At 44.4% G+C, this 14,037-nt stretch overlaps 1 protein-coding gene across 2 annotated transcripts in view; it reads right to left on the bottom strand.

Annotated features, from left to right (window-relative positions):
• The window catches only part of Map3k7cl (MAP3K7 C-terminal like), a 44,383-nt gene that overhangs the window by 17,033 nt on the left and 13,313 nt on the right, over nucleotides 1-14,037 (bottom strand). For both annotated transcript variants that reach the window (NM_001013979.1, XM_087576466.1), the window contains 1 exon segment: nucleotides 8,212-8,273. In NM_001013979.1, coding sequence (NP_001014001.1) covers nucleotides 8,212-8,273 — 62 coding nt within the window.

Genomic DNA, 14,037 nt, shown 5'->3' with positions numbered 1-14,037 from the left:
TCACCGAGCAGCAGGAATTACAGATGCACACCGGTGTATCTGGCTAACTGGCAGCTCTTAATTGAAGAAACTTTAAGATACTGGATTTGAGAAGAGGAAGAAAACCTCTGGGAGGGGGATGGCCAGGTGAGGGTAACAGGAGCACTTCATGTTCACAGATGGAAATGCCACAATGATGCCTATTGATTTATAATTAATATCGGCTTTCAAAACTATTTGACAGGATACCTTTCACCTAAGCAAGGCGGTCATACTATTAAACTCATACTCATACATACTCATTTGTTTCCATTGCATGGGGCTTGCATCCCTGCAGAAATTCCAGTCAATAAAAGAATGAAAACGTTTAGGTTTTATATGAATGAATGAATGAATGAATGAATGAATGAATGAATGAATGAATGCAACACAGGATAATGATGTGCTACTCTGTGCTGCGGTCTAATACACACTGCCATGGTTTTTTCAAACAGGTTCTCATGTCATCAAGTTGGCGCTGATATTACTGTGTAACTGAGGGTGATCCTGAATTTCTGATCTTCCTGTCTACCTCTGTGTGCCACCCTTCCTGGTGTATGCAGTCCTGGAGATTGCCCCTGGGGATTTGTTATGCTAACAGAGCTCCAAGCCCAGCCCTCTGTGGCATTAGGATAGGTGTATGCTGCTTTTAGGTGCTCTTCTCTCTCTCTCTCTCTCTCTCTCTCTCTCTCTCTCTCTCTCTCTCTCTCTCTCTCTCTCTCTCTCCTCTCTCTCTCTCTCCTCTCTCTCTCTCTCCCGGCAGTTCACTCAGCTTTCCTAGAGCTCCTCAAAAGAGGAACCGCTGTGACCTGCGGTGTTCACTAAATTAGGAGAACCTACGTTCCTAACATCCAAACGTACACGCATGATTTATAGTTGTGAAACAGAGCTACCCGCTCTTGCTTGCACACCGAGGCAGGAATATGGTGTCTGGAAAAAAAAAGAAAGAAAAAAGAAAGAAAGAAAAGAACAAGTCTTTGGGGTTGATCAATTCCAAGTTCTAACTTGTTATGAAAACTAGAAAATTCATGGCTCTGGAGACGAGCACGTGGAGGAGAGGGGAGTCACTTGTCCTTGCCAACTGCCCAGCTTTGAGGAACTCTGAAATAGAATATTATGTCATCTTGGCCAAAACTGGTGGCCATCACGACAGTGGCAAGGGTATTGAATGAACACAGCCCGTGGGAGATACTATAGCGGGAGCACACTGGCTGTCTCTGATATAGGTGATCCCCATGTTGTTAGAAACACGTCAGCACGGACTGGGGGAAAGTAAACCAGAAGTCTTAGTGAAAATTTGCCAGGGCGTTTTTAAAAAACAAATACATATATAAAATATAAAAAGCAAAACAAAACTTCCACTAGGCTTAAGTAATGGAACATTTAAACCCAGGTACATATGATTTAAATTGGTTTGCAATCCTGCTTAACACATGCTCGACTAAAGTATAATTTACAAGGATTCCTAGTATAGCTAGAGAGAAAACATTAACATTTGGGAGTGAAGGTATCACCTTCTTCCAGGTATGGTGCACACCTGAAGTCCCAGTCCTTGAAGGACAGACAACTGACAGTTCAAAAACATCGCCAGCTCCAAACTGCTATATCGTAAGACTACTTCAAAAAGCAAAACAGAGCAAAGAAAGATCAAAACAACGATAAAGAGGACGTTGTTTTGATTCCCAACGCTCGATTTAAACTATTCCCTTTAGAGAAATTTTCACTAATGCCCTAGGCTGGGTGTGGGGGAGCAGTGAATAAGCTTCATGTTTGTGTTTTCTCCTGACATCAGGAGACTCTGCCCTTGGCTGTCACTTCCTACACTTTGAGGCCCTTAGTCCTCACTCTCTTCAAAGGAGTGGTGCTGATGCCAAAGAGACACAGCTCTCCCTGCAGCACTCGCCTCGGGTTCAGTCTCTGGCAGTCCACCCCCGACCCCCACCACCAAAAGCAATTGTTCAAGATTCTAGAACGTAAGAGTCAGTGTTTTCACAGAAACTGCCTTTCAGTCCCACTCTGAGGGAAGGTCTGAGGGAGTTCAAAGGGAGTAAATAAAGACGTTCTTGCAGCCTCACTTCAAGCCAACTTTGAGACACAGTTTCCCAAGGCACAGACCGGGGGCTTGGATGAGGTCAGAGCCCAGGGTGGTGACTTCCTGTTCACCCCCTTTCCTGAGAGGATAGAGCTTACAACGGCTTTAAGTTACAACGCAGAGTCCGGGAGCCGTTACAACCTCTGGTATCCTGCCCAATCACCAGGACTAATTTAACACGGTGAAGTAAGAGAAACCAAACCGCAGGCTCCCGTTCCAAGAATTTGGCTTGAACCGCAGCGGGCCATCTCCTCGGTTCACAGCCTCCAGAAGTGTATCCCATCCTTTGGAAAAGAGCCCGTGAGAAAGCACGCTGCCAAGCACCCCTCAGTGAGGGACAAAGCAGGCTTAGGCTTAAGCGTTTCCGTTTTCTGCTTGGCTACTTCAGAAACTACTGGCCCTGTCCACTTCAAAAACGCAAGAATTAAATTCTTCTACCCCAGCTTCCCACACAGAAGATATATTTAGGAAGACAAACATTCTACAGTGGTTGAGAGGAGTTTGTATTTATTCCTTGATTCTCGGGATTACCTACTTGGTAGAACAGAGGTCACGCTCCAGTTTAATGTCCCTCAAAATTAACAAACACAATCTACTGAAACAAAGGGGAAAAAAATAGTCCAGATTGACGAAAGGAAGATCTAGAGTACAGCCAATTATGACCATTCAATTTTTTACTATTTTAGGACTTTAAGGATTTGGAGAAATACAGTAACTGACACTTCTGTAACACATATGGTACAGTCCTAGTAACTGCTGTAATGTATACTGTGTAACTTACACAGTATATGGCTTAGAGTAAAACATATTGATGTCCTTTCTGTTGCTCCAAAGACTATAAAAGAGAAATGTATTTCAAGAATTCCCAGACTCTTCCCACAGTTGTTCCAAATGGTGGTGTTGTGTATATCCTAACAACCACTGACTGGGTTTTTAAAACATTGTTTTCACAGGGCTGGAGCGTAGTTACGAGCCCTGGCTGTTCTTCTGGAGGTCCTGAGTTCAATTTCTAGGAACCTCATGATGGTTTACAACCATCTGTAATGGGTCCTGATGCCCTCTTCTGGCATGCAGGTGTACATGCAGATAGAGAACTCATAAATATTACTTGTGCAAAGTTCCAAAATCTCTCAATCATCTCTCTCTCTCTCTCTCTCTCTCTCTCTCTCTCTATATATATATATATATATATATATATATACACATATATATATCTCAATATACTAGCCATTCAGAAAAAATATATTTATATAAGGTTATATTTTCTGAATGGCCACGAAGACTCGTTTATGCAGACAAGAGAGAAATGCTGCCCATTTTCAGTAACCTCAGTCTTTTCTGACCACAGTTCCAGGAAGGTATCAAAGATGTCATGTCCCGGATGCCAAACAATATACTGAGGCAAGCACTCAAAGAAGTTTGTGGAATGTGGCCCACACATATACAGCCATCCAATTAGACAAGATGGATGAAGCAAAGAAGTGCAGGCCGACAGGAGCCGGATGTAGATCGCTCCTGAGAGACACAGCCAGAATACAGCAAATACAGAGGCGAATGCCAGCAGCAAACCACTGAACTGAGAATAGGACCCCCGTTGAAGGAATCAGGGAAAGAACTGGAAGAGCTTGAAGGGGCTCGAGACCCCATATGTACAACAATGCCAAGCAACCAGAGCTTCCAGGGACTAAGCCACTACCTAAAGACTGTACATGGACTGACCCTAGACTCTGATCTCATAGGTAGCAATGAATATCCTAGTAAGAGCACCAGTGGAAGGGGAAGCCCTGGGTCCTGCTAAGACTGAACCCCCAGTGAACTAGACTGTTGGGGGGAGGGCGGCAATGGGAGAAGGATGGGGAGGGGAACACCCATAAGGAAGGGGAGGGGGGAGGGGGATGTTTGCCCGGAAACCAGGAAAGGGAATAACACTCGAAATGTATATAAGAAATACTCAAGTTAATAAAAAAAATGAAAAAAAAAATAAGTTTGTGGAGAGGCTGCCCAGATAATGATACATTACAAGACTCAAGCGAATCTGTGAGATTGTCTATTTGTAGGAGTGACATCCGATTCGGGACTCTGTCTGAGAAGAGGCAAGTTCAGCGTGTACCACAGAGACACCTGTCCCTGTCATCTCCTGTCAGATGAGAGGGCTTCAGAAGGCTTTGGAGCTATTGCCCAGTTTATTATATGTTTTAAGAGATGGTCGTCTTCCAAGCACCTTGGCCTGATGATGAGAGCATCCGAACCTGAGTGTATCACTTGGGATCCAGAGGCAGGAAGATTTGCTTTTGCTTTATACATTTAGAAATAAATCTGTTAACCCTAAACATCTTGTTCTGTCAAGAATTTCACCAAGGAAGACTATTTATGTTGATTGAGCACATTTTTTTCCACATACTTCATTAGGTCTCCTCGTGAGCATTCTTCATTCCTCCCCTTACCCCAGTCTATCAGCTGAGGAGGGTGAGGCTTAGAGAGAGCAAGCTTTGAGGGAAGCCATAGTGACTAAAGCATACATCTTCCACTCTGGCTGTAAGACAGACGTGGTCTTACCCTGGACCGGGAAAAAAGTTTGTCGTCTTTCTGAACAGAGAAAAGACAGAGCTATAGCCACACCTTTCCAAATAGGAGAAAACCACTTTTCCCCAAGAAAAGTAGTAATTTTTCATTTGTTCTTGAAGAAGTGGACATAAAGTAGTGCCTTCTTTTTTCCCTGATTATACAATCTAAACCGGATGTACCAAATACTGCTGCTGGAGCCCTCAAGGGAGTTGGAAACGAAGTCCCAAGAAAGAAATGTAAAATTCACCTCCCTTTCGCAGAGACAGAAGGCCTAGAAATGAACAAATAGGGCAATGTTCACTTCATTCTACCTTGCCCTGAGGTCTCTGACCCAGAGTCTTGCGCTAATAGAGACATCAAATGAAAGGTTTGTCATAGCTATTCTTGCCCAAGGCTTTTTTTGGCTTCTGTGAAAATAGAAGCACCATGAATTGCATGTTCAAACATGTCCACATTCTTGGCAAAGCAACAGAAAAATCTCTGGGGGTCAAATTGGTGATAGAGTATCTACCAAATAGGTATTTTATGGCCATGCTTTATAAACCATCAAGGAATGTGCGAGGGATATCAGAAAAGTCCTGACAAGTTTTACAAGGCGGTTCTAGAACCACGTCATGGTAGCCTTGCCAACCCTGAAGCAAAACAAGTCTCAATTTATCAAACTAATTTAAACGGGCCACGTGTTCCACCAGCCGTAAGAGGAAGAGATCAGCGAGTTGACTTAGACAAAAACGTTGACCTCAGGTTTCTCATGCACAAAGCACAGGCAGAGTGGTTAGTGTCTATAATTTTCACAAGAACCCAGTGAGATCACGTGTAGGGAATTGGCCGTTGTCTGCTACGGAGTCAGTATGCAGTGGGGGGAGTTCATTTCCGGGTGCAGCAGAGAGGGCCGGTAGTGACAGCTGGCATGGCTTAAGTCTCCTTGTAGTGGTACCCACAATGCTCTTCTTTCTAACTGGCATTTGTTCTCCCATAGTGGATCATGACACCCAGTGAAGAGTATTACAGGATACAAGAGCTCACATCCAACTGTAAGGAGCTAGGTAAAGGATCTTTCCTTTGGCCCATAAAGCAATTCCATTGCCTTTAGCACAGGACTCTATGATGTAGCATGGCTTACATGTGTGTGCTTGTGCTAAGCATGGGAACAGGATATACATCTTGTGTTTGGGGGGGGGGTGTTTGGTTTTTGGGACTCACATCTCGGAGAGTAAGGATTATTAGCAAGGACTCCAGACAGAAGCATCCCTAGCCAAACGTCTAGACAACTGGTAAGTGTTAATAACAATCTCATCTCTCACCCCAGAAGCACAAATTGACTTGAAAGTGTTCTGCTGTGTGGCTAGCGACGTCCTCTCTGTCCAGGAAGCAGTAATATCCTAACCACACCAGAAGAGAAAAGCCAGACCATGAGGCCTACCTCATTAAAGATCAGTAAAGATGGAAAGTTCCTCACCGGCGTAGAATGATTAAATAGATTCAATTTCTAATGTGTTTCAAATAGAAGTAGAAGGTGTAATTGGAGTTATAAGATTTAAATGGACTTAGCAATGCTCTAAGAGAAAATTATCTAGAAAATCATCAGGGATGCTGTGAGTCCTCTACAGACAGAGGCGTAAGCTAAGAAAAAATCATTGATGTTCCACTTAGGAGAAAAATGATTTTTCCAACACACAGAGAGAGAGAGAGAGACAGAGACAGAGACAGAGACAGAGACAGAGAGACAGAGACAGAGAGAGACAGAGAGAGACAGAGAGACAGAGACAGAGACACAGAGAGACAGGAGACAGAGATAAGGAGATAGAAAGAGACAGAGACAAGAGACAGAGAGTTAGAGACAGAGATAGAAAGACAGAGACAGAGAGTTAGAAAGAGACAGAGACAGAGATAGAAAGACAGAGACAGAGAGATAGAAAGAACTAGAGATAGAAAGAGACAGAGACAAGAGACAGAGAGTTAGAAAGAGACAGAGATAGAAAGACAGAGACAGAGAGTTAGAAAGAGACAGAGACAGAGATAGAAAGACAGAGACAGAGAGATAGAAAGAGCTAGAGATAGAAAGAGACAAAGACAGAGAGAGAGAGACAGAGAGAATTCATTATTTAAAATTTCATGGGGGAGCAAGAACTTGAACTGACTTCCTGATTCATCTTCAGAACCTGTTGAACCCTGTTTTCCTCTGATTTCAACGGTAATAAAAAGCGCAGAGAGGACAGCATCAGAGAGGGGAACATAGTCCTCTTCCAGTCCCTGCCCTACTTTGGTAGTAGATATACAGACAACTCCTGCAGGACAGTGCTCATTGTAATGTGTGATGTGAGCAAAACAGAAAGAAAAGATTCTGGCCCAGTGTGGAGAAGTGTGATTAGGTGTCAGCAGCTAGAGACCCAGGCTGCCAAGCCACATGGGGCTGGGGGGCAGGGCACAGAGAAACAGCTGGAGAGGACATCCTCAGGATGACAGCACCATCTGGCTGTCATGGTCATCTGGCTGTGTGGTAATCAGTGCACCTCCCACCTGCTATGCAATCTTTTCAGAGACCGACATACAGGGTCGTGATCCATTAAACAACCTCCTGTGTTGGTTCTGAGGTGCTACGCCCACAGCTAAGAGAACTGGTGGCTTTTTGAGGACCCAGGTTCAATTACCAGCAACCACCTGTAATCTCAGAAGTGCAGTTCCAAGGGATCTGACAGCACCAGACTCAAAAGTGGTACACAGAGAGATGTGTAAGCAGAAACTCCATACACACAAAATCAACACTTAAAACTTCCTTGTCTGAAGCCAGAATATACCATCTAAAAAACTGAAAGTAAATTAGCATCTTAACAAAAAATTATGGGGTGTTTGGCTGGGTTATCTTCCCATAGGTCATCCAGAAGTGACATGCACCAAATATTTTCTCATAGGCGGAACCAACAATTTTCTGAAGGTCTTAACTACCACTTGTTATGTTCCACTAGAACAGAGGTTCTTGGCCTTCCTATGCTGTGACCCTTTAATACAGTCCCTCACGTTATTGTGACCTCCAACCATGACAGTATTTCATTGCTACTTGATAGCTGTAATGTTGCTACTGTAATGTTGTGAATTAGAATGTAACTATCTGATATGCAAGATATCTGACCTGCAAGCCCCAAAGGGGTCACGATTCACAAGTTAAGGCAAGAGACCAGTGGCAGAAAAAAAATTATTCCAAAGCCTTGGCAACAGGACAATTTTCCTCGGCAGGGTTTAATACTAAATGGAGCAAAAGTCCAATGGCTTGGAGACATCGTAGTAAGAAAAATGGGACCACATTCTCAGCCACAGTGACTTGACTCTGAGCGTTTGGAGTCCAGGTATCATAGCTGGTTAACCACCGGCATTCCCTAACTGCTTCTGTCTGACCTTGGAGCTCTAAAACTACAAACGCTTCTGATGTAAAAGCCATCGACCTGTGTATTGATTGCGTATTTCCCGCTTAGCCATTTCCTGGCTCGCCATATTGGTAGCACTGCAGAAAAGCAAGCATGGTTTTGCAGAATCCTTACCTGGAGCTGTTGCTCTAACTCTGGGAAGACCAAAGGAGTGGCCTCTTCAGACGGTGTATCATCTAAAATATGAAAGCACAGTGGTTACTCAGCGTGCCCTGTGTCTCCTGAGGACCAGCCATCACTTCATATGAACACGGAGGCAGAGAGCTTAGACGGCCTGACACGAAGCTTTTAAGTGTGTGTGTGTGTGTGTGTGTGTGTGTGTCCTCAAATGTCCACTCTAACAACTCTCCAATTGAACAGGGCTACTTAATACTGTCACATTAGCCCAAATCAAAAAATATGATACGCATGAAAGTGCTTTAATAAGGTGCTAACGGCATAGCCAGAGCAGCTCCCATGGGGCAGAAGGACATGTGTGAAAAACAGGAGCTTCACTCGGATGCTTTTGCCCTTTGCCCCGTCTTAAACCACCATTTACAAGCACCTCTCCAGAGCTCGGTCTGGATTGCTATGGGTAACAGCCAGCAGGCCAAACAGGGAATCTCTCCCCATAGTGTCGGGCAACACTGCCAGCCTGGGCAGAATGCACAGCTGCAGTTCCAAATGAGCCCACACTGCTGACATAAGCAGCTGACATAAGCAGCTCTTGACCCTTCAAATGGTCTTGAAAGTCTTTGCGGAAACCTGTCTGAAATGTTGTCTCAGATACCCGTTACCCCCAAATTTCTTTAAGAACAGGCTGCTTCACCAGCCTTGGTACCTTGATAACGGTGTCTGTCTCTGTAGAGAACTTTGGCTCCATAGGGACATCTGTTATTCATTTCCAAACCTCCTCCCAGTACATTCCCAGGAATCACACACACACACACACACACACACACACACACACACACACACACACACACACTCAAAGCCGTTTCAAGACATAACAAAGCAAGGAAATACATTAGTTTTTATATTCTTGCTAACATAATCAAACTCACTGATAAAAACTAATGGTGTTCATTTTTAATTATGCGTGTCATACGCAACAAAGAGAAGAACAGTCATGACTGGTATCCATGGAGAGTTAGTTCCATGACCCTCGTGGATAAAAACCTGAGGAGGCTCAACTCAAATCCTTTATCTGAAATGGAGCGCTTATACAGACCTTAGATGAGTCCTTACACATGTTTTCATCTCTAGTTAACTCCTAACAACGCAATGTGGTTGCCATGGAAGTAACTATACTGTATAGGTAAAGAAAAACAACAAGAAATCTGCCAGTTCAGGACACTCAAGTGTTTCCTACCCTTGAATCCAGATACAGAAGTCACAAATAGGCAAGGGCAACTCTGTCCCCTCCCAGCTCGCTGAGAGTGTGGTCCAAAATAAAATGTAGTAAATAACACAGGGCATTTGTGGCTTCCGAGGGACACCCGTTGACGGCACGGAAGACAACACCAGAGAGATGATTTAAACAAGTGACCTCTGGTCACTCTATTGCAGTTGGCCTAGAGCCTTGACAAAGCATTCCCACTTAAAAGTGACCTAAGATAATGTCAATATATCATCAAAATGAAACTCAGTAGCTGCGGTTGTGCTGGTCAGTGGATGTCTATGGTTCACTAATGATCCTAAACACGGGCATCACGGAAGGTTAAAGCCTGGGCCCCTTGGATGTCCCCTTCCTATTGGAATTCTAGTCAGTTACTGTGGCTTTCTCCATCCACACTGTCATTGGCAAAGAGACTGGCTGAGATTATCACGCCCGACACTACGCCGAGACACCTTCCATTATAAAGTTTACAGGACTGATTTGGTCTTCGGTCCACTTAATTTACCTCTCAGTGCAGTATCAAAAGCCCAGACATCACAATTGTTTGAGCTCACTGGGGCCAAGGCCAGAGTGATTTGCACAAAAATTAGAAACATATTCTACTTTGGCAACATCCCAACCCTGATGACCACAGATGGGGAGGCACTTGGAAAGAGAAACCACTTCCGTGAAGTACAAACACAGCCAGGGCGTGATAGAATTTTAGAAGGTATCTAGAATGAAGCTCAGGGCTTCCTGACATTTAAGCCATCCACTGTGCCGTCACACTCCTTGCTTCATTTTAAGAAGACTGGAGTGCAGTTATCCATTAGTTGCTCCACGTTGTGAATAGCAAACGCCCACTATGACCCAGAATGAGTGAAGCGACATAGAATCAATCAATGCCCTTTATACGCGATGCCGAGACACGTGTGACTATGATCTGTGGGTAAATGAAGGCCTGCGGTCGGACCTCTTTCACCGAAAGGGAAGTCTAATGGACATAATGGATGTTTTACAGACACACAGAAAGCAAGCAAGACCTTTGTTTCAGAATGGATCAAGCTGGATTAACCCGAGCAGGAAATAGCAGCGGAAACGAGAAAACCGAAGACAGATGCTAAGAGTCTACCAGCTCGGAGAGCCAACCGGCATCTCCTACTCCAAGCCATCTGCTTTAGCAGCCTCGCCTGCCAGAAATTTCAGCGTTTGGGAAGCTGCTTACGAAGCTACCCGGTGTTGGTGTGAGGGGTGTTTACTTTTAAACAGTGGCTGCCTTCTTTGACTGGTTTTTAAAATAGGCAAATATTCTAAAAGCAGAATGATGAATCACAGGATCGGGCCGAGAGGAAAGAAGGAAAATGACTCAGGCGGGCCACTAGACAGCTGCTCCACAGACATTCAGCCAAATCTTTGTAACACTTCCACCGTCGTAATGGGTCGGAGCCCCTGAGAGTGGTCAAGTTTATTATGACAATCCAGAAGCACACGGCAAACTGTACAGTAGCTATACCAAGATATCCCTAGGCATACTTGTTATTTTTTTTCCTAATAGAAGCAGTTACTAGATACATTTATAACGGGACATGATCCCAGAATAACTGCATTTTTATTACGATTTAACGGCCAGATATTTATTGTCTATCACGTACACAGTGAGGACTCGCACTCCATGCTGAACTGGAAAAATCACTTTATCCTGGGTTTTTTTTATGTGGTGGCAAAATAAAATGAATGCTCTGTGAACTCCGCAGACCAGACAAGGGCAGGGCTGAATCCCAGGGCAGAATACTCATCTCACACGCGTAAGAATCCGGTGTCATCTCCAGTACAACCCAACAGAAAGACCAACGACAAAGAGTCCTAAGCAATTTCTTTTTTTTTTTTCTATTAAAAAAACTCTTAAACACTTTTGCCTATTTTGCATATGGGTATTTTATTGGCATGTATGTTTTTTGGACCACATGCACGCCTGGTGTCCTCAGACGACAGAAGAGTCCATCAGATACCCTGAGGCTGGCGTTCTAGACAGCTGTGAGCCACCATGTGGATACCGGGAATTTAACTCAGGGCCTCTGGTAAAGCAGGAAGAGCTCTTAACCACTGAGCTCTCCCTCCAGCAAGGATAAAACACACAAAGGAAAGAGTTAGAAAGGAGAGGGGAGGGGAATTAATATACAGATGCTCAGTGGCTGCTTGGCAGCTGTGATGTGATTAAGTCACAGTGGTCCTTAAGATAGAAGTTTCCAGCCAAATGGACACACTGTGGCACATTTTATCATGGGCTCCTTTCAGCATCGACATGGCAGCTGTTGGTTGGTTTGCAAAGGGCAATGTGTTTTCAGATTTCCTTAAACCATCTTATCTGTGTCTCCCCCCCCACACACACACCCCCATGAAACAGACAAAGGAGATTCACCGAGACTGGAAGCTAAATTCTCACTGGTATCTAGGAATTACCTACTCCATCTGAGTTGTGGCAGAATGCTCACTGAGAGGAGATGACTGAGCATTCGGCCCAGGCCACTGAGAACAGAATAAGGACTGAGCTATAAGAAGGTGAAGGAGCTCTCTAAAAGTTCTCATGACTAAAGAATGGCCTTGCGAGATGAGGTATCTTTCCACCGTACCAATGTGCTGTTTACCTTCCGGCCAGTGATTCCCCAGAGTTTCATTTCATAAACCAGAACAAATTCTGGAATAGTGGATATCATACCTTAGATTACATGCAAGTTTTATCTTAGTTTGTGAAGGTGATTCAAAAACAACTACTGTATATTCTTAGTTTCCCTGTGAGAGAGAATGTTTCAGTATAAAAATTAGATGAAACTTGAAAGAAAAAGATTGTATTGGGTGATTTCAGCTTTGTGCGCTAAAGTCATGTGATCTAAAACTCTGTAGTTACAATTGTTTTTATTTTGTTTCAAGTGAGGAAGAGGGAAACTCTGTCAGACAATTCTACAAAGCAACATTTGAGAATTGCTCTCCTAAACACTCTCTCAATTGAGCAACATTTCTATTGGACTTTGGAGTCCAAAGATACTGTTTCCACCATAGATATAACTGGAAAGTAGACTGGAAGGCACTACATTCTTGATATAAAGACCTTGGGTTTTCATACAGGGAGTCCAGAAGAAGAAAAGCCACATTTAGCAGACATTCCCAAGCCCATCCCACTCCTCTGTACAGAACTCAACAGGCTGCCCTGTTCTGAATCCTTTGAATAACTCTATTTTGTAAACTGGGCACAGTTGGCACAGTACTTGCTATGCAGGCCCAATGGTCCTAGTTCAATCTCCAGAATGCAGGTAAGGGGCTAGGTAGTGCGGTTCATGCCTGCAAACTTGGTCCTTGGGAACTGATGAAGTTCAGATTCAGTGAGAGACCCTGCCTAAAAGAACAAAGGTAGATAGTAAAAGAGAAAGATATTCCACCCCGTCATTGACACCCACATGTTCATACATATGCACCCAAACGCATATTTGCACACACTTAAATTAACATTCATATACATACCACACACACAAACAACAGCAACACAACACACACAATATGCTATACACATACATCACAAAGAAAAGAGTGGAGCTGAAGAGATGGTTTAGTGGCTTAGAGCGCTGGCTGCTTTTTCAGAGGACCAGGATTTAGTTTTGAGCCTTACATGGTGACTCTCACACACCTGTAACTTTAGTTCCAGGAATAGCCCTAGTACCAAGAGACCCAACACCTTCTGATCTTCTCTGGCATCTAGCACACACACAATCCACAGATATACATGAAGGCAGAAATACCATATACATGAAATAAAAATAAATAAAAATCTAAAAAATAAAAAAATGCTGTGTGCGGTGGTACCTTTAAAGAGGCAGATTGATTTCTGTGATTAAGACTATCCTGGCTCTGCTCCCAAACCCCGTGGGAGAGAGACCTCACCGCCTGATCAGGTGGGCACTCCTGAGGCTGAAGAGCGGAGGAGACCACCAACACTGCCCACCCCTGCCCACATTCCTGGCCCAAGAGGCAACTGTATAAGGCCTCTGGGTTCCCGTAGGGGAGGGCCCAGGAGCGGCAGGACCCCTGCGCCTGAGACACCGCTGGAACCTGAAGGAAACAGACCGGATAAACAGTTCTCTGCACCCAAATCCCATGGGAGGGAGAGCTAAACCTTCAGAGAGGCAGACACGCCTGGGAAACCAGAAGAGACTGCACTCTGTGCACATCCAGACGCCAGAGGAAAACACCAAACGCCATCTGGAACCCTGGTGCACGGAGGCTCCCGGAAAGAGCGGCGCAGATCTTCCCAGTTGCTGCCGCTGCGGAGAGGACTTAGGCAGTACCCCACGAGCAAACTTGAGCCTTGGAACCACAGGTAGGACCAACTTTTCCCCTGAAAGAAACCTGCCTGGTGAACTCAAGACACAGGCCCACAGGAACAGCTGAAGACCTGTAGAGAGGAAAAACTACAAGCCCGAAAGCAGAACACTCTGTCCCCATAACTGGCTGAAAGAAAACAGGAAAACAGGTCTACAGCACTCCTGACACACAGGCTTATAGGACAGTCTAGCCATGGTCAGAAATAGCAG

This window comes from Rattus norvegicus, chromosome 11, assembly GCF_021556685.1.
Source record: "Rattus norvegicus strain SHRSP/BbbUtx chromosome 11, alternate assembly SHRSP_T2T, whole genome shotgun sequence".
Taxonomy (NCBI): domain Eukaryota; kingdom Metazoa; phylum Chordata; class Mammalia; order Rodentia; family Muridae; genus Rattus; species Rattus norvegicus.
Note: the sequence above shows the minus strand (reverse complement) of the source record. Positions and strands in the feature narration are given on the sequence as shown.